The sequence below is a fragment of the Zootoca vivipara genome, chromosome 3 (assembly GCF_963506605.1).
Source record: "Zootoca vivipara chromosome 3, rZooViv1.1, whole genome shotgun sequence".
Lineage (NCBI taxonomy): Eukaryota > Metazoa > Chordata > Lepidosauria > Squamata > Lacertidae > Zootoca > Zootoca vivipara.
In genome coordinates, this window is record NC_083278.1 from 63,738,566 (window position 1) to 63,764,758 (window position 26,193).

General features: G+C 43.3%; 1 protein-coding gene across 1 annotated transcript; it reads left to right on the forward strand.

Annotated features, from left to right (window-relative positions):
• The first annotated feature begins 10,439 nt into the window (after positions 1 to 10,439).
• On the forward strand, positions 10,440 to 25,761 carry IYD (iodotyrosine deiodinase). The gene is made up of 5 exons (XM_035108766.2): positions 10,440 to 10,698; positions 15,526 to 15,720; positions 16,425 to 16,584; positions 18,992 to 19,148; positions 21,686 to 25,761. Exons 1-5 carry the CDS (start codon positions 10,515 to 10,517, stop codon positions 21,866 to 21,868), a joined length of 879 nt encoding a protein of 292 aa, XP_034964657.1. The 5' UTR covers positions 10,440 to 10,514; the 3' UTR covers positions 21,869 to 25,761.
• The last annotated feature ends 432 nt before the right edge of the window (positions 25,762 to 26,193 follow it).

Here is a 26,193-nt window from a genome sequence, read left to right on the forward strand (position 1 = left end):
AGAAGTCCCAGGTTTTCAAAATAACTTAACCGTGCAATCCATGCTGTGCAGACAAGGTAGGATTGTTACTAAATCCCTTATACTAGCATAAATCCAGGTGATGATGGTGCAGTGATGTAATGGCCAAAAGCCTTTTTAGTGTAACTTTCCTGAAATATATGGGAAGAAATGGAAGGGATTGGGGTTCAGTTGGAGTGGATCAACTGAGCAGCCAGCTAGATTCCAGCTAGATCAGGGGTCCCCTAACTAAGGCCCGGGGGCCAGATGCGGCCCAATCACCTTCTAAATCCGGCCCACGGATGGTCCGGGAATCAGCATGTTTTTACATGAGTAGAATGTGTCCTTTTATTTAAAATGCATCTCTGGGTTATTTGTGGGGCATAGGAATTCGTTCATTATTATTTTTTCCAAAATATACTCCAGCCCCCCACAAGGTCTGAGGGACAGTTCACTGGCCCCCTGCTGAAAAAGTTTGCTGACCCCTGAGCTAGATCATAGCTTCCACAACGACAGAAATGTGGCACCTCTCCCAGTTCACACTTTAAACAGAAAAATAGCCTTTATAACTAATGTGCACCTATTAAAACTGATGGAGAGCCCCCACCTCCAGCCACAATGGAGGAAAGGATGCCAATTAGCTCTGCAGCTAAATATGGCACAGCAGCAGCAAATAAGACCCACCCAAGGAACACAGTTCACATATCAAAACAGAGATCAGCTGCAGCTGCAGCAGTATGGGCTACCTTATTCTCCTCCTAGACTTAGAAAACTGCACACAAGTAAGAACGTTGTTGAAAGGACGCATCACACAAATGCAGTGGTCGGACACCCGCAACATCGTGACTTGGTCCTGTGCATCACTGGCTCTAGGATATTATTACCAGGACCTTCAGTGTCTGAACAGAAACCTCAAGTTGTGTGAACATGGTCTAGGTTTGCTTTTGGGACGCCTAAAAACCTGCTCTCCCCCCCTCTTGCCCAAAAGGTGCAGTACCTGGCTTGGGAGTGGCATAGGTCTGGATCAAGGTGTGATAGGACTTCATAACTGGTAGCTCAAGGTGGCCACTTATACCACACTGTCCACACACACCCAAAAAAGTGGGGGGAAAGGTGAGTCACATCATCAAAAAAGAGGAGAAAAGAAGACAATAAGTTGCATAACATTTGCATATGCTAATTTTTCTATATTTATGCACATATGCAAGCATGTTTAGCGATAATTACTGCTGAGTTGCTGTCCATGCCCTGCGGCTCTCTGTTGATGGGCAACTTCAAGGCCATGGCTATCCCTCCATATGGTTCTTCATCTTTAACCAGTACTTGGATATCTGCTGCTCTCTGAGCCCCTCAAATACAAGAGTGTTTCCAAAAAGCAGAAGACATGGCCACTCTACAGAACAATGAATGAAGCAACCATTCTTTTCTCCTTCTTTCCCCCCTTTAAAAGGCGTAGCAACAAGCAGTGCTTGAAGAGAGGAGGCCTCTGGAAAGCAAGTTTTCTGGGTCTCCTCCTGCTTTTAAGGATTTGAATTTGTTTAATTAACCCAAATGCTCTTTTGGGGAGAAATAAGAAAGACAGAACCTTTGTAAAGCTCCATATATGGCGTGTGCTTGCCTCTTAAGGCAAAGCATTATTGAAATCCCTTTAAGTTGGCATTTCTTCATTAACATTATTTTCTGATTCATTCCTAAGGTTAATGTTTAGGGATTAATCATCCAAGGTAAGGCTTTGCAAGTGCAAGAACTCACTAGAGCTTAGCAATATGAGTGAAGATTCTCTGAAGAGGGGGAGAAAGAGGCAGCATACGGACCCAAATAGAGAGAGAGAGAGAGAGAGAGAGAGAGAGAGAGAGAGAGAGAGAGAGAGAGAGAGAGAGAGAAGAATAGCTGTGGCTTTGAAGTGTCGATTCAAATACTGTCTATTGCTGTTCAACCAACCTGTTACAACTGAACTAAGTGATACAGTACTCACTTTTCAAGTCTTTTACAAATGCATTTTTAACTGGCTACTTTTATTTTGAAGAAAAAGCAGCCATGGAGCCTGTGACGATCACACAGGGACCCCCGGACGTTTCATGGTCGATTGATCCCTTTGCCACCACGGTAACTCGCTGCCACCAACCAGCTACTTCCTGGTAATCACCGAGTCCAATCAGAGTTGTTAAAGTGAACAAAAACTTCAGTTTATTTCTTACAGGTATAACAAGCGTATGGTTTCAAAGATGGTGTTCAGTCAACATTAACTTAGTTCCTATACCGGCCTATACCTTCTACCCTCAAGTTCACAATTCAACCAACCTCCTCCCAGTTCCCAACCAGAACTGCCTAGGTTCTTATCTGTTCCTTTCAGCTGCTGTCACCGACTCAGATTTACCATATTTTTTACTCTATAAGTCACACTTTTCCCCTCCTAAAAAGTAAGAGGAAATGTCTATGCATCTTATGGAGCAAATGCGTGGTCCCTGGAGCCAAATTGCCCAGGGGCTAAAGGCAGATCGTGCTTTTTTTTAAAAAAAGAAAAAAGAAAGAGCTAAAGGCTAACAAGAGGGAAAGAGAGTGTTGAAAGGAACCCGCTCAGCAGTTAGCTCCCTTCCCAGCCTGCCCGGCCCCTTGCCTAGGCCTCAATTGTTGTCTGCAGAGGGAGACATGTGACTGGCTGATTAGATTATCTGTCTGGAAACTGTAGAAATGGCTCCCTTTCCTTTCCTAGAGAAGCTGCAGAACTGTGAGTTGAACCCCATAAAAACAGGATTTTCCCCCTTTGCAAGGAAACTCAACAATTTTGAGCTGATCCTTAAAAAATTGGAGCTTTCCCCCTTTGCAAAAGAAGCTTCCTCAAATATTTAACCCTTTCACATTCATACTGGGGATGACATCACTCTCTCCATAGGCAAACACCACAGCGCCCTCTTCCAGAAAGAAGTGTTCCTCCTCAACACCAACCCCTCCTTGGCTGTTGTTTGCTGCCCAAATTGCTGTGTGTAGCAACAAGCACTCTCAAGAGCAAGTCTCTCTCTGTGTGTGTGTGTGTGTGAGAGAGAGAGAGGGGCGACGGGGGAATTTTCAGCAAGGACCCGGATCAGCAGCACTTTCTGAATTAGAACCCCATGATTTTTTTCCCCTCTTCAAAACAAAAGTGGCCAGTTCAGAATGCTTTTTTAAAACTATGGAGACAAGGCCACATGCTTTGATGACAGAAAAAAGATAAATGTAAGCACGCTAAGTAGATAGAGGCAGGAACATACCGTGTTTCTCACATTTTAAGTCATGTCTTATATTTATTTTTACTCCAAAAAAACCCGCCATGGCTTATTTTCAGGGGATGTCTTATTTTTTTTTGTTAAGCTTTTTAATTTTTTACCGGTATTAAGCTTTCAGAGTTTTGCTGGGTCGGGCTCGGTGCGACGCGCGCTGCTGCCCTTGCTGGCTCCCGCTGGGTCGGGGCTCTCCCTCTCTGAGATAACTATGAGCTCTTCTCCTCCTCACCCCCCAGTCGTTACACGGCCGCCGCGCGGGCTTCCTTACCCGGGTTGCAGTGCAGCGGCGAGGGCGGCGTGACGACGGGCGACGAGGGGGCCGGGGAAGGCTGAAGCAAAGGCTACGGCGGAGGCAGCGGCGGGTCTTTGGGGCCGCCAGCGCCCGGCGAAGGTGCAGCGGAAGGCGGCAGCATGAGGTAGCGATGCGGAGGGGGTAGGCAGCGCACACAGAACGAGTGGAGGCACGGCAGCAGCTTGGGCCGCCGGCTCTGGATGTTCTGGCCGCACACCCCGCAAGTGTCCAACAGGTTGAGCCGCGACTCTCCGTCGGCCCGGTCCGCGGGGCCTTGCCGGCTTTCAGCCTCATTTTCCCCACCCATGGCGACAGGACCGGCCGCGGTGGGCCCTGCTCCCGCCATAGGCTCGTCCATTTCAGGCGCGAAACGCCTCTCACCCAATGGCCGCTTCTGCTCTCACCCTCCCCCCGGCCTGCTCACGAGCAGAGCCCCGCCCCTTCACGGCCGCTGGGAGCAAGCGACGTCGGTTGCTCGTTGGTGTGATTGGCAGGCTGTTCTGGGCTTGGTCGAATTCGGGGTGGGGGATTCATTCAAGAAAGAGCCGGCAAAGACAGCTGCGTGCGCTGTGCCGAGCCCCGACTCAGCGGGAGCCGGCAAGGACAGTAGCGCGCACCGCGCAGAGTCCCGACTAAGTGGGACCCGGGAGAAACAGCAGCGCTCGGCGAGGCGCACACTGCAAAAGCGCCATGCAGACCTGCTCCCACCACTGCTCCCACTCAGCATGTCTTATTTTTGGGGGATGCCTTATATTTTATTGCCTCCAGAAAATCGTGCCATGTCTTATTTTATAGGGACGCCTTAAAATGTGAGAAACACGGTATTTCTTAACAGAGCAGCTTGGCTCACACATCACATTAAGCCATAGTTAAAATAAGCTGTGGATCAATGTGAATGGCCAGTGGGCTGAAATCATAAGCATTTTGCTCCTCCTCTGCTGCTGGGGAAGCAATAGTTTGGCTCATCACATCATCTGAACCTGGGCTTGCGGTTGGCTTTCTTCAAACAAACCACAAGGAGAAGCCAAGCGTTGTTTTTGATTTACTACTTGTGGTTTGTTTTGAGAAATGTGATATGTGAGCCAGCTCAGTGACTGTACATGATCCAATCATTGCCTGGAATTTCAAGCAATCCATTAATTTTTGCCTCTGAAACATGAACTACTTCTGCTCAATTCAATGACCCTCTTCATGGGAAACGGGGCTCCTCCAAAAACCTGTTTATTCATACTGATTTGCTTGCACAAAGCTTACTCAGTTTTTGGGATGTATGAATGTGCCTCAGTCTGTTCCAACATTCATTTGCACTTTTATCAGGTATTTTCTGTTCAACCTACAATCCCCAGAGTTCTCTGGGAAGAGGGATTGATTGTTAAACCACTCTATGAAGTGTAGCTTTACCCAACCCAGTGCCAGATTTACGTACTGTATAAGCTAAACAAGCTATACCTTAGGGCCCTACTCTCCTGGGGACCCCAAAAAAAATTAAAGGAAAAAACAACTGGATGTACATTTCCAAAAGATAAGATAAAAAACAAATAAAATAAAACCTACATACAGCAACAGTGTTTTGTGTTGTGTAGGTTCCTATGATGAAAGTAATGGGCCCCACCTGCTAGCCTGCTCCCTAAAATATCACTCGTTTGCTCATTTCTATATACAGTATAGGGTGTCTACATTCTGCATGTACAAATGGCTTTAGATACCAATTAGGTCCATAAATTACCATATATAGCATATATTCAACACAAAAAACAGTGACAATTTGTTGTTGACAAAGGACAGATGGACATATAAAGGGCCCCATTACCTTCAGTAGCTTAGGGCCTCATCAAACCTAAATCGAGCCCTGACCCAACTTCTGTCTTTTTCAGACGAACAATAGTTTAGGAACTTTTACCAGTTTGTAACCAAGTAACACTGTACTACATGTGCAACTTTTTCTGCCTGCTGTGTGGGAAAGCATGTGAATCTGATCTTTTTTGTAACTTACCAAATGTGTGGTCTAACTGTGTGCTAGGGAAGTGAGATACTTTGGGATTCACTGGAAAGAGTACATTTTAAAGGTCTTATAATCTACATTTCTACGCTTTTCTGTGCTGCCTGTTTTGCCATTTTAAATCTCTGCTGGTGTACTCTCACCAAAGCTTACTTGCCGCAAACTTGAGTCTTGGCTTCTGAGATTTCCAACAGAAAATGGGTACAATGCACACAACTCCCATGGGATCTAGTTGCATATAGGGTGACAATGATAGCCGATCCCCTGCTTTGCCTTCTGCTTGCAAAAGTCAGACTGGGATCCAACTGCACATGAATAGTGAAGGGACCTCACATGTAGTTTGACAAAGCAGATCTTTTCCAGAATCCAGATGGTGATGCGGGTTAACTAGTCAATTTCTGTTCATGCATGATGGGCTGTAGAAAGAAAGGGCAAGTATAATAAAAGGAGAAGCAGACATTTTCTCTGTCTACAACCAATCCTGCTCTTTGTTGAGGTAGGAGATAAGTCTGAAGTGCACAGCATGACCTGCCAGAAAGAAGAAATAGTAGCAAATTGAAAGAAATATAGTGTTATGAGTTTGGGGTGTTAAACTGGGTGCCAGACCCCTCTAATCCCTGGATCAAGCAAGGGTTAGAATTTAGCAAGCAGGTGGCGCTGTGGTCTGAACCACTGAACCTCTTGGGCTGGCTGATCAGAAGGTCAGCAGGTTGATTCCACATTACAGGGTGAGCTCCTGTTGCTCTGCCCCGTCTCCTGCCAACCTAGCAGTTTGAAAGCATGCCAGTGCAAGTAGATAAATAGGTACCGCTGCAGTGGGAAGGTAAATGGCGTTTCCATGCACTCTGGTTTCTGTCATGGTGTTCCGTTGCACCAGTAGAGGTTTAGTCATGCTGGCCACATGACCCTGAAAGCTGTCTGTGGACAAACAATGGCTCCCTCGGCCTGAAGCAAGATGAGTGCCGCAACCCCGTAGTTACCTTTGACTGGATTTAACCACCCAGAGGTCCTTTACCTTATACAGTGGTACCTCGACTTCCGAAGGTTTTTACTTACGAAGTTGGCAAACCCGGAAGTCTTTTCGCTGCGCGTACATTCTGTGCCTGCGCAGAAGCGTTGTGTGCGGTCTGCGTATGCGCAAAGCGCAAAATTGTGCTTCGCGCATGCGCAAATTGGACACTTTGACATCCGAAGGTTTCGACTTACGAAGAGCACCACGGAATGGATTGCCTTCGTAAGTTGAGGTACCTAGAATTTAAATCAAATGAAACCTTTATTGCGTTAGCATACAGCCATAGCAAAATAAAAACAATACAAAATGCCAGAGACAAGCAACAAAGCAAAATTCAAGGCGATGTTGCTGGTGTAATAACATTTAAATTACCCTAAGACAATAATGCAAAGATTTAGGAGCCAGCACCAAAACTCTAATATGCAGATATATGTAAAGCATAAAATAGCCCAAAATAGGCTCGGCACATTCAGTTAAAAATGAAATAGAGAGAATTAAAACAGGTCCAGGTCTAGGACACACTACCCTGTCAGGGTAGCCCTGAGTTTCAGAGCCTGCACCCCATGTGAAATTAGGGGATTTGCGTCCACAAGAAGCAATTTCAAACAGTCTTCCTTAGATGTAATGGTGGACGGGATCAAGAGGAGGAGCTTAGATCTTATTGGCTCATAAATGGGGCAGTAGAAAAAGAAATGTAGAAAGTCCTCTATTTCATTCATTGTGCATGGGCATAGGCGCTGAGTAATAGGGGTCTTAGAATAAATCCCCTGCAGGAAGGCTGTGGGTATACGGTAGAATGGAAACGGGCCATAGTAAACGCTCTTCTCAAATTGGGCTCCGTCAGGTCTATCAAGTAGTTGGCAAGTGATCTTACCACTTTCACTTTAGGAAACCACATAGAGAGGCGGGTTGTGGTGGACTGTGCCCGGTCCATGGCCTCGTCCCTTGTAAGAATCCAGGCCCGGATTTTATGTTGGTCCCAGGATGACAGCGTGTTGAATTCTGGGAGGGAGTAGCGTGTAATAATAGTCTCCATGCCGTTAGACCATTTGTTGCTATGGGAACAAGTTTAAAAGGCTTGCCTGGCTAATAGGGAACCTGGGGCAGTTATTAATTTACAGTAAAAACAAATAATTCTTATGTGGGCTCTCGCAACAATGGAGGGGAGGCCCAGTTCTGTTCTTAACTGTGCAGCAACCGAGCCCTTGGGGAGACCCAGTATCTTTCGTGCAAATGAGTTTTGTAGAATCTCCAGCCGTTGTAGTATTTTTAAATTCCACCCCCAAATTTCAACCCCATACAGTAACATCAGGAGGACTTTGCTGATAAATGCTTTTCTAATTGGTGAAACCAACTGTGGAGGTCAGGTCCACGAAAGCCGCGTGTAATTTGCAGTTGAACCTGTTTAGGTATTTATCAATCAGAGTAAATAGAACAAGACATTGTCCAGATGTGCTGTGACCTTTACGGAAGCCAGCCTGTTCCGGGTGGAATAGCTTTGTTTCTTCTGCCCACTCGATTAATTTCTCTAGCAAGAATCTAGAGTAAATCTTGTATGTTATGTCCAGCAGGCTAATAGGTCGATAGTTGCGTGGATCTTGTGGGTCCCCCTTTTTATGTATTGGGATGACTATGCTCTGTTTCCAGTTAGGTGGAATCTTAAGAGTAGCATTAATAGTGGTAAAGAGAGATGCTAAAATAGGGGCCCACTACGTCCGGTTCGATAAGAATACCTCAGGTGGTATCATATCCTCCCCCGGGGATTTACCCTCTGATAGCATGCTAATTAGTTGTATACATAGAATTTAATAAAGGGTGGTTAAGGGGATTGGTGCAAGATGGGAAATGGTTGGGGGCTCCTTCCCTCAACAATTAAAGCTGGAGATGAGAGTCAAAAGATGCAGGCTGGAAAGTCAGAGCGAGAGAGCCATGGTTGCTATCTTCTGGAATCCAAGGCTGTGGCTATAGGAGAAGCAAGACCTTCTTGGGATGCTGATGCTGTGAACCCCTCCATTGCAGGCTCAGGTTGTATATATGCGTAAATAAGCCATATATCATGAAGACACCACAGTCTCCACTGTGCCTCATTCACAAAAGGAAACCTTGAGGAAGCACCTGGAACCGCTGCTTGGAGATTGGGGTGGTGTGCAATAATAATCTGCATTTTAAGGGAGATGCTTGGCAATATTTCAAATCATTTGTTTCCTCACTACCAGCCCCCAGAGGGGATGTTTGTTTGAATGTGTGTATGAGAATTTAATTAAACTTAGTCTGGTTTTAATATATCAGGGCATTGCGGGAGTTTTGTGAGGTTGGAGAGCAATGTAACACAATCGCTTTAAATAAAGGCTTGGTGTATGTTTTAGTAGAAAATATTAAAGAGTGGGAAAGGACTTACCAAATAAGATTTAATAGGAAAGGGATTTGCAAGCATTATGAGCTGTCTTCACTTTGCTTTGCACTCGAAAATTAAACACCACATTACCTCAGGGAAAGTAACTTTTAAGTTATCTGTGTGAAAAGTACAGTCAGGGACCCTCAGCTGACAAAGCCTCTTGGCTCCAACTGATAAAGCGTCAAGGCGAGTTAAGCAGACATGCAAATTCGGCAGCAAGGTGAGGAGGCCTGAACACTCTATTCCGACCCTCTTCTCCCTGACACTTAGATCAAGCAGGTTTTATATATATATATATAGAAAAACCAGCTTCTCAATAAAGTAACTTAACCTACAAAAAACAATTATACAGGTAAAATGGCAGCAGGGGAGTGGGGGGCTTTCCAGAGTTTTGTACTGTCTGTCACAAAGTCCCTGTAGGATAGAAGTCATGGCTGTGCCCAAGGTAGTACAGATGGCGGCCATTTTGCACACGTCCAATTGATGCATGATGGGGCAGGGGCGGGGCATAACAGGAACATAACAGAGCATAATGGGGTGTAACAGGCTTATGCACACTCCACCAATGTGTGTGGGAGTCAGGAATGGAACCCACACGCAATATGGTCACCACTTTTATGAGTTCCTGACTCTATGGGAACAAGTTCATTCCCTTGAGGCCAAGGTAGCAGACCTGGAAAAGCTAAAAAAGGCAGAGAGGTTGGTAGAGAGGTTCCCTTGAAGCCTTCAAGGGCATTATAGCTGTGTCCTGTTCCCATGGTGATAGCTCCCCTGTTGTCAGGGAGAATGAGATGAACATGTAAACAGGGGCAGTGTAGAAGTAGGCATTGAGAGTGCAAGGACGCAAGATAGCACTTCAGAGAGGCCAGAGCATCACAGGTCAAAACAAGTGCCAAACACACTTGAAGAAAGAGACTGTATTCGCAAATTCTAGAAGCCTCTGAGCCAAGATGGATGAACTTGAGTGTTTGGTCTTAGAATATAACATTGATATTCTAGGAAAAACAGAAACCTGGTGGAATGGAGAGAACCATTGAAACATTGATCTCTCCTTCCCCTGCACACGGCCTGCGCTGTTGCAAATCTGCTCTGGAGCACTGGGGGAAACCCAGAAGAGATTTAGGCAGGCAAATGTAAGAGATTGGGAGTACATTCCATTGCACACAGAGAAATCCTTGCCCTGATGGAATGTTTTGCTTAGCGCTACATTGAATACAATCCTTTGTGTCTAACTCAATTCAGTTTTTGAATTTCGATATGTCAAAAAGTTGCTGAGCACTCTAACACTGAGTCAGTTTTTTTCAGAAAGGTCTAACTAACACTGAGCTAAAATAAATACTTCCAGCCTTTGGAAAGTATCCAGAAACTGCTGAAGGTTGAAGAGCAAGTGATTTGTGTAAACAGTTATGAAAGGTTCCTGGCTGCAGGGAGCCAAGAGAGCTGAACATTGCTCTTTTTCATTCAATGCGCCATTAGTTCCACCCCTTCTGTGCATTTCAGTCTCGATCTCATCAAATCTCTCACTCTTTAGAAAGGGAAGCATTTGTTGCGTGCGGACTATGGCATTCTCTCCCTTAACTCCTGTCTTTGTAGCAATAATCTGTGTCTTGATTGTAATAATACTGAAAGGAAGCAGGAAGAGCAGCAAAAAAGAGCAGAGCAGAGCCAGCCAGAAGACAGAGTCTCGCCCATGGGTGGATGAGGACTTACAAGACAGCACCCATCTGCCTGTGGATGAAGAAGGTATGCAAGAGGAGGAAGAAAAAAGAGAGAATAGTTCAGCATTTGCATGCTGATGTTCCTCTAGTTTGGACAAAAAGAAAGATGTGATCCCAGGGTTGAGCCAGTTTTTGGTTACTCACAGTTAGGGAATGGCAAATCTGCCAATTTTGATTTCTCTGAGTTTCTCATTTCCCAGTCTGAAACAGGTATGGAAATGTGGATTGTTGAAGTTCCCAGGAAGATTTGCCAGCATTTTTGTGCCCATTTCTACTAATATGCTATTTTTGAATGTGCAGTTTTGCTAAATATAGGCATACTGTATTTGCAAGCAATTTTCTCTAACATAATGCATTTTTGTTTACTTTCTTCACTAATAGCATGCATTTGTATGCACAGTCTCCTCTAATAAATGCATTTCCGTACACATTATTTGGCTGGAGAACTGCAACCCACAATTTGGAGAAGTCTGCATTTTGAAGAGCAGCTGCATTTGGGTGCATATATTTATTTCAGGAAAGGTGAATTAGAAAGGTGAAACAAAAATGAATTTGTCCCCCATCCATACCCATGACTTGGGAGTCACCTGTGGCTCAAGAGCAGTAAAAACCCATCTCTTGGAGTGAAGGAGAAAATTAGTGAGAGTTCCTAATTGTGTGCATTTCATTTGACATAGTGTTGCCAATGGGGTCCAAGAGAAAGACCCCGAAATGGTAACTGCAGCATCTCTGTCTGTGGGCTGTATAGTGTTTGTAGGTAGTGATGATTCTGAAAGAGAGAATAAGCAATGGTGATTATACGGGCTGTGAGGAACAAGATCTGTAACAGTAACACTATATGCATCACCAATTGAAACTGATTCTATGTGTCACTGATTAAAGCACGTTAAAGAGATTTGCAGGGTTCATGAAAGAGGTTCCAGATCTAAGTACAGCTTCTGTGTATGTTTGGCCCTGGATGGATTGGGGATTTTCATTTCTTTCTCAACGTAAAAAGAATGACAAAGAGTGGATAATTCTGCATTAAAGGTAACAGTTCAGTTGTAATCCTATAGTCACTTATCTGGGAGTTGGCCCCATTGAATTCAGCAGGACTTACTTCTGAGAAGCCATGTATAGAATTGCCTTGTAAGTTTACCTAACATAAACTGTGAGCTTTCTAGATGGAGAGTGTGTCAATTTCATGTGCTATAGGGTGTCTGCGACGCTGGTGAGCCTAAGTAGATTTTTAATAATTAACAGTGAGTGCCCTAATCCTTTCTAAACCAAAACAAGTTTTCAAACAAAGGGAAGTGTCCAATGTGAGATAAGAAGTCTCCATTTTTGATGTCTCACCTAAATGATTCTCTTTTTCTTCCATATCTCATTTTGCTTTTTACTTCTCAGTCCATGGGCGTAGCCAGGATTTATCTTAGGGGGACAGGCTTTATGTTAACGGGGGGCAGAACCTCAGTTAGTTAAGTATTTTTATTTATTTACTTGATTTAGGATGGGGCAGCTGCTCCCCAGCTATGCCCATGTCTCTCAGTCTAGGAATTGAAATGATCCAAATAAAATTGCTGCCCTAAATATCCACCCTCAGATTAGAATACTCTTTATAAGTAGAAGGTAATGGGGAAATATCCAGTTGTGTGTGCTGTGTAATGAACACACAACTGCAAAGCATTCCTGAAGCCCTTTAGCATGGTCTCTCTCTCTGCCCTCTCTGACACACACACACACACACACACACACACACACACACACACACACACCTTCACACACCTTCTTATCAACAGAACAGTAATTTCTGCTTGAGCTGCACTTGATTAAAGTCCAAGATCTCTGCCAGTCAAGCACCTTTTATCTGTAAGGAAATTAAAGCAGCTAAGCTAATACCTCTGTGAGAAAATAGTCTTTTATCCCCATGTTTGCAGTTCCAGGGCTCAAAAAAACCCAGAACAATACCTTCTGTGCAGTGTTTTTGTGGAGCATAAGGAAAAATCATCCTGCTTGGGACAGTTTCTGGTCCTTTTTTGTGCCCACAGCAGGTGCCTGCGCGTGGCGGACAGGTTGTCAGATCAGAGTGCAACAGGGCATCTCCACAATATTGTGCTTTAAACTGGGTTGCATGCCCTGTGTTAATGTTTCTGACTGAGGGCAGAAAGCGGAAGAGAAATGAGATGTGCATTTTAGCCAATGAAGATTTGTAGGAAATCCAAATGTAAGAAATTGGGGGGGGGAGTTAATAACAGATTTGGGCTGGAGGGATGCAAAGTCCAATGTAAGCATTATTCGTAAAAAGAAAAGAAAAGAAAAATGCTTAACATTTTGCACGTCAACCACGTTAAAAGCTTTGTGGTTGATGAGTCAGGCAACCCATATGATGGAAACCTGCAGCCATCATAGTCAGAGAAAATAAGCAGCTTCCACAACCAGGATTATGGGCTGTATACCATTCATTAGTGACATGGTAGGTTTGTTCTGATTTACTCAAAGTTTTATATCCGAGCTCTGTAGATTTCTCATAGAGCAGAGGAAGCCTAGGTAGGAACCCAGTAAAGGTTACAGCTTAGTATTTTATTTATAAAGTTCCTTTTAAATTAAGCATTAACTCACATTCTGAAAATAGTCCACGTCTGCTTGGAACACACATAAATAAACCTAGTAAAAAAAAGGGGGGAGGTATAGAAATTATCAGTCTATTCATGAGACTTGATGGCATTTCTCTACAATTATTTTTCAAGAATACCGTAATAACAGTAACAATCTTGATAGTCACCCAGCTTCACAAACACCTTTCTCACTTTGTGTCTTACAGGAGATCCATAAAGAAATGTGGTGTGGGTATTGTGTTGCCAGGTTTAAGCTCCAGAGTTCCCAACAAAGTCCTCATCAGTGGTTTCGGTAGTAGAGAGTTGGGGGACCTATGGCCCTCCAGATGTTGCCAGACTCCCACTCCCATAATTAACTATTATTGTCCATCCTGACTGAGGCTGATGGGAGCTGGAGTCCAACAGTTTGGGGGGGAAGGAGCATAGGTTCCTTGTTGCTGCTATGTTGGATCAATGAAGATCTTTGGCTGCTTGGAATAACTCAAGACTCAGAAATAGGTTTAAACCAGATTAATCCAACATATACCCCAGTTTACCTTTTACACCAGTATATACACCATAGTTAGCACCAATATACGGTATTTCCAGCATGCCCTTAGGATTTGCCTCAGGAGATTCAGGACAATGGAAGGGTGTGTGAGTGAGAGACGTCAGAAACCAATGAAATCACATACCTCTAACCCAGCAGTCCATTATTTTGAGCCCCCTGAACTGCTTGGATGGAGTCACAAGACTTCACTTAATGGAGTGAGGTAGCAGTTTGGGAAAGGTTAAGAATGCTTCAAAGCAATTTTTGTGATTTTTGACTGCAGCTAAAGAACTCTTTACCACCTTCAGCAGCTCAATAGTTTAAGTGGAAAGGGTGCAGAATATACTGTTTTAGCGTCACAAATGTCACTGCTGCAGGCCAAATGTTGTTTTCCTGTTTCAAACCTGTGTGTGTTTTCTTCTTTTATTTTATTATGAGAAAATGCATACTTGAGAGTAAGTAAAGATGGGACTTGCTTCCCAAGCAAACATATATAGGACCAGGTTGCCAAAGTCTGTTTGATTCTGGCCATTTCAACTGATAATCACTTTACAAATCAGAAAATAAGAAATGGAGATCTTTACACTTCCTTATTGTATCACAACAGGTCCAATGAGATTTGAACTTTAGACTAGTCAATGTCAGCTACTAGTGTTAAATTTGCATTATATGGGGCACCCCTTTTCATAATGGATTTTTAATGTCTTTTAAATAGCTTACACAGTAATGGGGATACCACTCTCATATTTTACTGGGTTTGCAAGGGCACTGGAAAAAGTGTTTACAAAGCAGACCAGCTTTCATTGATTTTATAAGGTCGAATTATAACCGTCCCACCACAATTTGTGTTATTAGAAAATATAACTCATGACATGTATTATTAGTAGCATTTTTTATTTGTTCTTCTTCCTGGGACTCCAAAAATCATCACAACTCCCAAGCACTGGTCCTCCCACACAGTGACACACATTTGTCTCTGTAGAATCTCTACCTAACCTATATTCTTGGTGCAGAGCCACCTGTTACAAAAAAGGCAGAACAGCCAACCAAAATGGTGGGTTCTCTCCTCCTCCTGCTGTAACGTGAAGTTAAAGTTGCCCCCATGCCCTTACATTATCATGCTGTGTATTTATACATCTCTGCCATTACTGGTGGGGGCTATGAAATGCACCATGCAATGCCATCAGAATGTGTGGGGTATTTTACTAGGCATTTTGGAGGGGTAGGGGAGCACTAGAGGCATAGAGGGGCAGTGACTCCATAGAATCATAAGAGTTGGACAGGTAATCAAATCCAGTTCTCAGCTTGATGCAGTTGACCCAGAGCCAGACGTCCTCAACAGGTGGCTGTCCCACCTTCCCCTGCTTGAAGACCTCCTTTTTTTCATAAGGTGTTCTGCCCAGAGTTCCCTTGACTCTCCCAGGGCTGTCTTTTCAATGAGCTGTGCTAGAGATAATTTTTATCCATGGGAAGCATGTTGACTGACATTACTGGGTTGTTTCTGCTTCTGTTTTTATTATGTATTTTATGTGTAGTTTTGTGTTGTGAATTGTCCTGAGATCTACGGATATAGGGTGGTATACAAATTTAATCAATCAATCAATAATGCTTTACATTGATATATATCAGAAAAAAACATGCTTATTTCTTTTCTCACAGCAAGTTAAGCAAATCCCTTCTGGAAAATAGGTAACCTTCTCCTCTGCTTCTCCTCCCTCTCCCTGCTCAGATGATGGTGGTGAATGGCAAGGCTTAGAGGACAACATTGCTCACGTCCCCTTTTCAACCGAGCGATATGCTGAAGAAGACATGGTGAGGAGATCAAAGGCTTTCTACGAGCTTCTCAATAAGAGACGATCGGTCCGGTTTATAAGTGACGAGCCGGTTCCAAGAGAGGTCATTGACAACGTGATTAAAACAGCAGGTACTACGCTGCCCGAATGAATTCCTTGGGAGTGACAAAAACTTTGGGCAGACATTCTATTATCCCATTGGCTTTAATGGCAAATGAGTTCAAGTGATGTTATGAAATGATGCCTGCAATAGGAGTCAGTGATGGTAGTGAAGAGGAGGAGAAGGGCACCCCTTTGTGTCAAAATTCACAGCTGGATTCAATAGTCCTCAAAGGATTCCCTCCCGGCATTCTAACTGTGTACATGTTTTTTACATTATGCTGGTGTTATGGGAGGCTTTGCATGCAGCCAGGGTAATGTGAGAAACCAAGGACCACACAGGAAGAGACACAGCCCAGAAACACTGGTGTTAGATCACTGGTCCTGCAGCTGGACTACAGCTGACCATTGGCTGTGCTGGTTGAGGCACATGGGATCTGGAGTCCAGCAACATCTGAATGGCCACAGGTTCCCCATCCTTGCTCTGGAGCCTAGAGTAGATCTAAACATCTCAGGCTGCATTTCAGCACTGGGTTGCAAAGTGTGTTATCAGAATTTGTTTCCTCTCCCCACAGACACCTTCCTTGCTCCCACATTACCCCTCCAATGAAAAACAAATAAATCATGGAATTTGAAGAACTAGGGTGAGATCTCCTGGGTGTCACAAGGTTTAATTGTCATTATGTGTTTGCGGTGCAGCTTCCTTTAATATGAGCATTTATCTGATTTGATTAAGGAACATCTCCCAGTGGGGCACACACAGAACCTTGGACCTTTGTAGTAGTGCAAGATGCAGAAATAAAACACAAGATCCGGGAGATCATTGAAGATGAAGAAGAAATAAACTACAAAAAAAGGATGGGAGACAAATGGGTTAATGACCTGAAAAGATTGAGGTACCAATACCAGTGTGATACTGACTGCTCTGGGCAGCCTCTGTGGCTTAAATATATCTTTTATTATGCTTTTTGGGAATCAAAATGTGTGAGAGACAGGATATTGGACAGGATATTATAGATATAATTCAGGATATTATAGATATAATTCAAGGTGCTGGTTTTAATTTTCAGATCTCCAATCTTCCTCTTCTAAGACTCTTCTGGACTGTGTGTACACAATATTTTATTCTGGAAACAGAGTATTTTTATTTCTATGTAGCCTAGATACAATCTAGATTTACTGCATTTTCTTTTTGCCCTGGGAAAGTGCCTCTTGAGAAAGTGGTTTCATTCCCAATATAAACATTCAGTGCAGATAAATTCTGCATTATCCCACAATGAATCCATTGGAAAACAGATAAATACTGGTGTCTGTAGTCCGAGCAGTGTGTGTGTGTGTGTGTGTGTGTGTGTGTGTGTGTGTGCGCTCACATCTGCACAATGATATCATGGGTGGGAGTATACTAAGATCAAAATCACCACTTTTACATTCACCTGGGGCAAGTGCAGGGGCAAAAGAACATCGATAACCCAGGGTTGCCATACGTCCGGAAATTCGCAGACAAAGGTGGGATTTGGCCATCTGTAACAGCAACCGGGTGGAAATTGCTTAAATGTCCTGGAAAATCCAGACATATAGCAACTCATGTCGGAAGTGCAGATTTTGATGAATTTGCTAATCAAGCAGAGAGTTTTCAAACATGTATCAAGCAACCATATTCCACCCACATGGATAACAAGCTCTAGAATGATTGATTGTATACATAACCCTTGTTTCTTAGATAGTGGCATAAAGTCCAAAAGGGTTTGGTATCTTCAGGTGTTCTTCTAAGCTTAGAATACGAGGGACGGGCACAGCTAGCACATTTGTACCATTGGCCCTTCTGTTCATTATTCATCCATGAATGATTCATGGGTGAACTGATCTGGGGAGCCTCCCTGTACAATGTAGAACCTGAAAAATCAGAGACACTCTATTGTGCAGGGAGCCTACATAAGTGAAGTCGACACCCCACTTCAGGCAACATCCATTCAGCCCATGGAGGATCACAGCAATGGGGCAGAGGATCCCTGTATCCCACTCACATATGGAATTACTGAATCAGAAAAATACTTGAAGAAGGCTAACGTCAGCATTCGTGAGCCCAAGCCTGATTTCAATAGTGGATTTACTTGCCAGTCACATATTTTTTTAATGGGACTTACCCATACATAAGTGGTTACAGGATCATAGCTCCAGTTCAATGTTTTATTTGTATATGGCTGATTCCTCTTTTATTATTTTCAATACATAACAGGCACTATTGTTTGAAGAGCAGCATATATATTTTCTAAAAATTAGAAAGTGGCAGGGCTGTTAATTAATCTGAGAGATGGATTTTTAAAAAAGCTTAGGCTGAAAGTTTCCAGATTAGATTTTCAGTAAAGAACTTGGAGAGATTTGCTGCTCTTTAAAAGCAACTCACTTATTTCACTGTTTAAATATGTATTTCTAACACGCCGTTCTTGCTTTCTGAAGCTGAAATAGAAAGCTCAAGGGAACAATTTCTAGCTGGAAAAGGGAGCTTTTCTAATTTCACCAGACTTCAGGGTTCACTATGTAAATAGCATCAATCCATCACCATGTCTTTGTTTTTTATTGAAACTGTTTATATCCCTACTTTCTGTCCGTCAAGGCATCCCTGACACCCCCTATGACAGCTAAAAGCAATAGGAGCAAAATTTAACCTGTGGGTGGCCCAGTCCAAGACTCTGACCACACACAGATGCTTCTCCATAAAAGTCTGGCAGATTAGTATTGCTTTTTAAAACAGATGGAACACACACACACACACACACACACACACACACACACACACACACTGTTGTGTGCACCCCAACCCACAAACAACGAGAGACCCCAGAGATTCCAGCACTTACCCAGGGTTTGGTTTCTTTGGAATGGATGTCACTGGATATTGTGGTGTATTTAGGATAGTGTATATGGTTTTGTTTTCACAAGCATACAATCTGAGTATAAGATGGAAGGGCTTGTAGCATCCGTACTTCAAAACATCTTGCTTTCTTGTGACATCCCATTTGTTTTTGTTTTTAGTTTTACATTTAATGATATAGATTATAACACAGGACCTATATTGCAGAGAGGGAAAACTACAACCAACCTATGCACATGTTTTAGAAGCAATTAAAACCAAAAATAAGGAGCAACCAGTTGCTAAATATTTTGATTCCGAGGACCACAGACTGCCAGGCTTATCAGATTAGAGCAAAGTGTTGTATATAGCCAGGGGAGGAAGGTTAGCCAATACAAATATTTTATGTGGAGCTAAATGTTAAATAGCATTTTACAAATATCCTTTTCTAGGACAAACTGGATAAAAGAATACTTGGATGCAGCTCCCTACCTGATTCTTATTTTCAAGCAGGTGTATGGAAGGCTTCCAAATGGGAAAAAGAAAACCCACTACTACAATGAGATCAGTGTGTCTATTGCCTGCGGCATCCTCCTCGCTGCACTCCAGGTATGCTTGCAATTTGGGGAAAAAGCAAGAGGTGGATGAAACATAAGAAATGTGCAGCAGCATTCAAGATAGTAGCCTCTAGGGAAGCCTAAATTGTGTTCTGGGTCACATTGGCTAAGGTGGGGGAGGCAGGGAAGGGCTTCAAAGGAAACAGGCCATATATCCAGGTATCCCAGAGCAGGAAAAACACCAGTGGGAGAACCCTAGGGTTATTTCCAGGCTATCTCTCTATTGAGCATTCATCCTGACTTGTTTTCAGAGAGGCTAGATAATGTGGCATCAAGCAATTCCCAGTGCCTGTCATTTTCCTGAATGCAGAAGATCCATGGAGGGGAATGGGTTTGTTGCACAAGAGCACCAAGTCTAAAGTGTGCAATCTGAGTTTGTCAATAGGCAATTGACAGTCTGGAAGTTCCCTAGCCTAGGGCTACCAAACAGAGAAGCAGATGCTTAGGCAAAACTGTTAGGTTAGCATAGGCTGCAGTGATAGTTTGACCGAAAAGACACAGAGAAATACTGTGGTCTGTAATGTAAAGTATACATAAGTATATAGTTAGGTACAAACTGGAGAAAGCTGAGCATGCCCATTGGGGCTCCAATACTAAACATGCTTAGAAGCATGGGAAGCTTATACTGAGTCAGATCCATTTAACCCAGTACGGCCCACACTGACTTGCAGCAAGTCCCCTGAGCTTCAAGCAGGGGTTTCTCCCTACTGTACCTCGAGATGCCAGGACTGCACCTAGGACTTCCAACATGCAAAGCACATAACTATCCCTGAGCTACTGTGGCCCTTCTCCATTTATTCCAAATTAAGTCCTACTAAAGGAATGCAGGTGGGGCTGTGGTCTAAACCACAGAGCCTAGGGCAGGTCGAATCAGGTCGATCAGCAGGTCGGCAGTTCGAATCCCCACGATGGGGTGAGCTCCCGATGCTCGGTCCCAGTGCCTGCCAACCTAGCAGTTCGAAAGCACGTCAAAGTGCAAGTAGATAAATAGGTAACGCTTTGGTGGGAAGGTAAATGGCATTTCCGTATGCTGCTCTGGTTCGCCAGAAGCGGCTTAGTCATGCTGGCCACATTACCTGGAAAAACTGTCTGTGGACAAATGCAAGCTCGCTCAAACTATAGAGCAAGATGAGCGCTGCAACCCCAGAGTCGTCCGCGACTGGACTTAACAGTCAGGGGTCCCTTTTCCTTTACCTTTTAAAGTCTTACTAACAGCGGCGTAGCTAGCCACCTGGCCGCCTGGGGCAGCAAACGCGAAGGCACCCCGCCGGGGGCGGAGTGTCCGTCACGCGCATGCAATGCGTGCACAGGAGGCATACGACGCGGCGATGCGGCAAACCCCATGAACAAGCTGCGGAGTGAGGCAGTCTTGCTTGTATCGGGGCTTCTTTTCGATGGCGGCAGCTGCGTCGCGCGGTGGCAGCTGTCGGAGGTGGTCAGCCCCGTCCAGCCTGCTGCCCGGGGTGGCACGCCCCCCACCCCCCCATTACTACACCACTGCCTACTAAGCTCTTTGGGCCTGCATTTTAGTAAGCAGGCTTGTTAGAACATCAGCCATAAGCATTTAACTGTGCTGTTTGTTTCAATGGGACCCAGCCCCCATTCTTCAAATAAGGTTTTGCACATCGTTGCAAGTCCAAAATAACTAATATGTATAGCAAAAAGAAGATTCCACCTAAACATTAGGAAGAACTTCCTGACAGTAAGAGCTGTTCGACAGTGGAATTTGCTGCTAAGAAGTGTGGTGGAGTCTCCTTCTTTGGAGGTCTTTAAGCAGAGGCTTGACAGGCATATGTCAATAATGCTTTGATGGTGTTTCCTGCTTGGCAGGGGGTTGGACTGGATGGCCCTTGTGGTCTCTTCCAACTCTATGATTCTATGATTCTAAGTCATATTTGCTTCTCATCCTTCTTTTGTGGAGTTCATAAGACAGTCACTTCAGCCTTATAACAATCCTGTAAGGTAGGCTAGGATTAGAAGTAATGACATGGTGGAGGCTGCACAGTGAACCTCATCGCTGAGAGGAATTTTAAAACAATCACACCGGTTCCTCACTTTAAAATCCAGCTCTTCTTTGGCTATACCATGTGAACTACCGGTAATATGGTGAGCTAAAACAGCTGCAAAAGCATGCTGTATGTCAGGCATCCCCAAACTGCGGCCATCCAGATGTTTTGGCCTACAACTCCCATGATCCCTAGCTAACAGGACCAGTGGTCGGGGGAGATGGGAATTGTAGTCCAAAACATTTGGAGGGCTGAAGTTTGGGGATGCCTGCTGTATGTCATCACATATAACTTTCAGATTACGGCTTGATGTTATGAGAGCAGTTTCATGAGCTGCAGAGCTTTACCCCTTACATAAAGGGAAGGGGAACCAACAAAATAACTAATATGTATAGCAAAAAGGACAAAAGAGTATAACAGATTTATTCATTTTTGTGAACATGTAAAGAAGGAAGTTTACAGAGCACAGATAAGGGAGATGATAGATGCTGTGTTCCTAGAGTGTTTCCTTTTTCCCCTTTAGAATGTGGGTCTGGTGACGGTTACCTCTACACCCCTGAATTGCGGCCCACGCCTAAGGGTGCTGCTTGAGCGCCCAACAAATGAAAAGCTACTCTTGCTGTTACCTGTCGGCTACCCCAGAAAAGATGCTACTGTGCCAGACCTGACACGGAAACCACTGGAAGACATTATGGTGGTTGTATAAACATGGAGCAGTCAAGGAGACCCTTGAAATTGTGTTGCTGTCGAGAGTTTTCTGCAGTTTGTTTGCTTCCTTTGGCCACTTGCATTGGGCACATTCAAGCGGGCAGCAGCCTCCGCGACACAGGCTCGTGTGCATCCAGAATCACATGGAGAATGGTGCACGTACAAACCTGCTCACATGGAATTCACACAATTTTAAATGGGTGTGCATTTTGCATGCAGCATCCACCAAAATCTCAAAAGTGTGGTAAAGTCCAAAGGAATCCGCTTAGAGGAAGCTGCAGCATGTCTAAGTCAGTGCATATTCTATACACCTTTTCTGTCTTAACTGCATTTTATGTGTATCTCTCCAATTGTTTAGGTCTAGACACCATCCAGGTTCCAATAATGACAACAGGTGCACTCGCTAATAACAGTAAGCAATCAGAATTAGTAAAGTGTAGTTAATTGATCAGTATTATTGATTACTCCAAGGGCAAATGCACAATAGCATTTCAATGACCTTCATCACTTTAATTTTCACAGTCCCCTGATCTGAATCGCATAATACCTTTCCTTAATATTTTAGTGATTTTGACTTGCATAGAATATATACAGTCAGTTCCCAGTCTTCAGCAATGCCCTTTGAATATCAATAAGGTTTCTATTGCTCAGTGCATCATCCTCTCTGCTTTTAGCTCTGAAGAGAAAGCTAATATTTACAGAGATAGTTTTAAGCGTCACTCACAGCTTCGTCTGGGAGCATGTGAAATCATCATAGGGAAGGGAGCTTCTGAGCTGAACGGCCATGAAAAAAGCATCTATAGCAACAACGTTACCAAACATTACCAATCCAGATGTTTTGGATTACAACTAACATCAGTCTCAGCCTTTATCATAGCTGCCAAGTTTTCCCTTTTCTCGCAAGGAAGCCTATTCAGCATAAAGGAATTTCCCTTAAAAAAAGGGAGAACTTGGCAGCTATGGCCTTTATAGCCAATAGCTAGGGTCGCGGAGAGCGCCAGGTTGCAGATGCCTATAGTACATCTAGGATAAGTGAGTTTTAAGTCAGAGCACAACAGGTTTACCTCACCAGCATCTTTCTTTTTGGACAGCTAAATATAGAACATGAATGTATTGTTTTGTGCAACTCCCACTTCCCTTTGTTGCAGCACCATCTGTCATCTGCTTCCTTTCAAGGACAGAATAGTAATAACGCAAGGCACTTTTCTGGTGCTTGTTGATTAATGAATTAATTAAGCTCTAGAGTATGGAATCTTTTTAGGGTGAGGGCTACATTCTTTTGTGGGTAACTTTCTGGGACCCAGATGCCAGTGGTGGGTTGAGCCAAAGCAGGATGCGGGTGGCGCTGTGGTCTAAACCACTGAGCCTCTTGGGCTTGCTGATCGGCAGTTTGAATCCCCGCAATGGGGTGAGCTCCCGTTGCTTTGTCCCAGCTCCTGCCAACCTAGCAGTTCAAAAGCACGTTAAAGTGCAAGTAGATAAATAGGTACCACTGTGGTGGGAAGGTAAACGGTGTTTCTGTGCACTCTGGCTTCCATCATGGTGTTCTGTTGCACCAGAAGTGGTTTAGTCCTGCTGGCCACATGACCCAGAAAGCTGTCTGTGGACAAATGCTGGCTCCCTCAGTCTGAAAGCAAGATGAATGCCGCAACCCCACAGTCACCTTTGAATGGACTTAACCGTCCAGGGGTCCTTTACCTTTTTACCTGAGTCAAAGCCCCCCCCACACTTCCCCACCCACCATAGAAATCCACCCATCTACATGATAAAAGTAATTAAATACCACTGTTTCCCAATCTGAATGACATCCAAGTAACTATGCATAAGACTGCAGCTGTGCAGCCAACTTGTGTTGAAGTCTGATGGTTGCTTGTAGTGTGATACAACCAGTAGCTTTTCAGAGTGAGCAGATGCAATTATATCAGCTAATGTTATCAGCTGTGATGGAAGGATGTAAATATGCTGGTTGAAAGTATGTTTTTCAGGATTTTGAAGCATAAAACATTTGGAACATTTGGAACATCTAGAACAGATGTTGCTGGATCACAATTGCCATCACGTCGCAGCCTGCAGGGCCAGGTATAAAAATGGAATTACATCTACTTTTAAAGACTGGTATGGCAAATGATCCTCTGAACCGCACTGAATCCTGTGGGTGTAGGGCAGTATAATAATAATAATAAATAAATAAATAAATAAATAAATAAATAAATAAATAATAAATGTTTCCAATGAAAAAATCATAGGTATTTCCTACACCACTGCTGTTTAAAGTTGGCAGTATTCAGCCACGTCTTATGAATTCCAAGATAGATGTTTTTGCTTTTATACTTCCTCCTAAAATAATATCTTTGATAAAATGAAGCAATCAATATGTACTTATCTTACATGTGTTAATTAAAGCCTCCACGTTGCTTTTGTTTTTTTTAATTATTATTATGCTGTAACATTAACAACAATAAACAGTTCAAACATTATGATGGTTGACCATTCTTTGTGTTGGGAAGTAGAGTCTCTCAAATGGTTCAGTTCTGGTTCATCTCTGGGTGTCTGTAATTACTGTATAGATGCTCCTGCCAAGCCCCAGAACTGTTGATGGGACCCACACAACTGAAAGGGATAAACTGCATATAATCTTTGGCCAAAAGACAACTATTTTAGGAGGATTTCTGTAAGCAGGCTTGGAAAAAGAAAATCTCTTCAGACATCACGTTCCTCTGTAATGGCTTGCTGAACAAGGAAGAATGCAAAAATGCTGGAGAACATTGATTCTAACAACCATCCCAGCACAAATTCTCTAGCCACAATAGCAAGCCCGATGTGAATCCATCATGATATATAGCAAGATGCAAGTGCCATAGTGATAAATGATTTCCATACCATCAGAGAAATCTCCCGAAGAACCACAAGCCTGTCAGCCATTAAAAATGTAGTCTCCCATTAAAAAAAAAGTAAGAAGCTGCTGGTGATGTCAATGATGAAATATCTGGCTCAGTTTAGACACAATGAAATGAGGGCAGCAGTAATCAAGGAGAGAGGAGGAAATGCTACCTGCATGTTGTAAACATCTTATATGCATACACATGGTTCCAAAATCAATTTTAAAATCATGGCAGGCATAAGGCATGAATAACAGACAGCATATGCTAATTATTTCTGAAGTCTTAGTGGAAAAGCTACACTCTGTTCCTCAGGAACACTTTAGACTAATCCTAGATATAGTAGCAGACCTTCCAAGGGTCCCTATTTTCCAGGGACTGTACTGGATTTACAAAAGCCGACCCAGATTCTGATTTGATCCCGGAATGTCCCACTTGTCCTTTTTCATTGGATAAATATTGGAGGGTATGGTGTCATCCAGCCCCCAAGCCATCTGAAGGGGAAGATTTTAATGTTTAATGTTTTATTATGTTTTTCTATATGCTGGAAGACACCAAGAGTGGCTGGGACAACCCAGGTGGATGGGTGGGGTATAATTATAATTATAATACATTCCTATTTTCAACAGAGTAATATTGAAGAGTATGTAGTGGGTGTTTCTGGTTATTATTTCTTGTGAAAATTTTATGGAACTTGATGTAACTTTTAATTATTTAAATCACATTGAGACTTATGTGGAAGACAATCCATAAATTAAACAAGTAAAATAAAATTCACATAATTTTATTTTTATTTTTAAATGACTAGCAAGGCCATATAGAATTTACTGTACCAAAAAATGCAACTGTGATGTTATCTCTAGACCACTAGGTGGCACAATTACTCTGCTTGAAATATGCACTCTTTAACCTAGTTACAGGTAGGTAGCCTGTTGGCCTGCCATAGTCGCAACAAAATACTGTAAAAAAAAAATTCCTTCCAGTAGCACCTTAGAGACCAACTAAGTTTGTCATTGGTATGAGCTTTTGTGTGCATGCACACTTCTTCAGATACACTGAAACAGAAGTCACCAGACCCTTATGTAGTGGGAGGGTGGGGAGGGGTATTACTCAGAAGGGTGGGGGGAATGGGTGACAGGCCTGCTTTAGATAAGCTGAGGCATTGTTTTGCTGTTACTTTTTCTTGGACTTTCCTTATTGTTTGGTGGTTTGGCAACAAAGTGAATGTAATTCCAGGAAGTCATGCTTAATATTTCCAAGTGAACCACACAGAACTATTTTATTCTAATCCTTTCCTTGTACTGTAGTTTATTGTGCAAAAGGAGGGTTGACTATCACTTCCCATATGGTTCTTTTATCATTTTGATTGTATCCTATGCTCCCTTGCTTATACTTTTCCATTTGCAAAGTATTCTTATGCTAGTGAATGAGACTTTATATGTGA

Bases quoted from the DNA above. Each gene is read 5' to 3' on its own strand.
- IYD (XM_035108766.2), top strand. From the start codon at position 10,515: ATGGCATTCTCTCCCTTAACTCCTGTCTTTGTAGCAATAATCTGTGTC. The intron at 15,721-16,424 runs GTACTACGCTGC...GATTTGATTAAG, and splicing joins CAACGTGATTAAAACAGCAG to GAACATCTCCCAGTGGGGCA. The intron at 16,585-18,991 runs GTACCAATACCA...ATCCTTTTCTAG, and splicing joins AATGACCTGAAAAGATTGAG to GACAAACTGGATAAAAGAAT.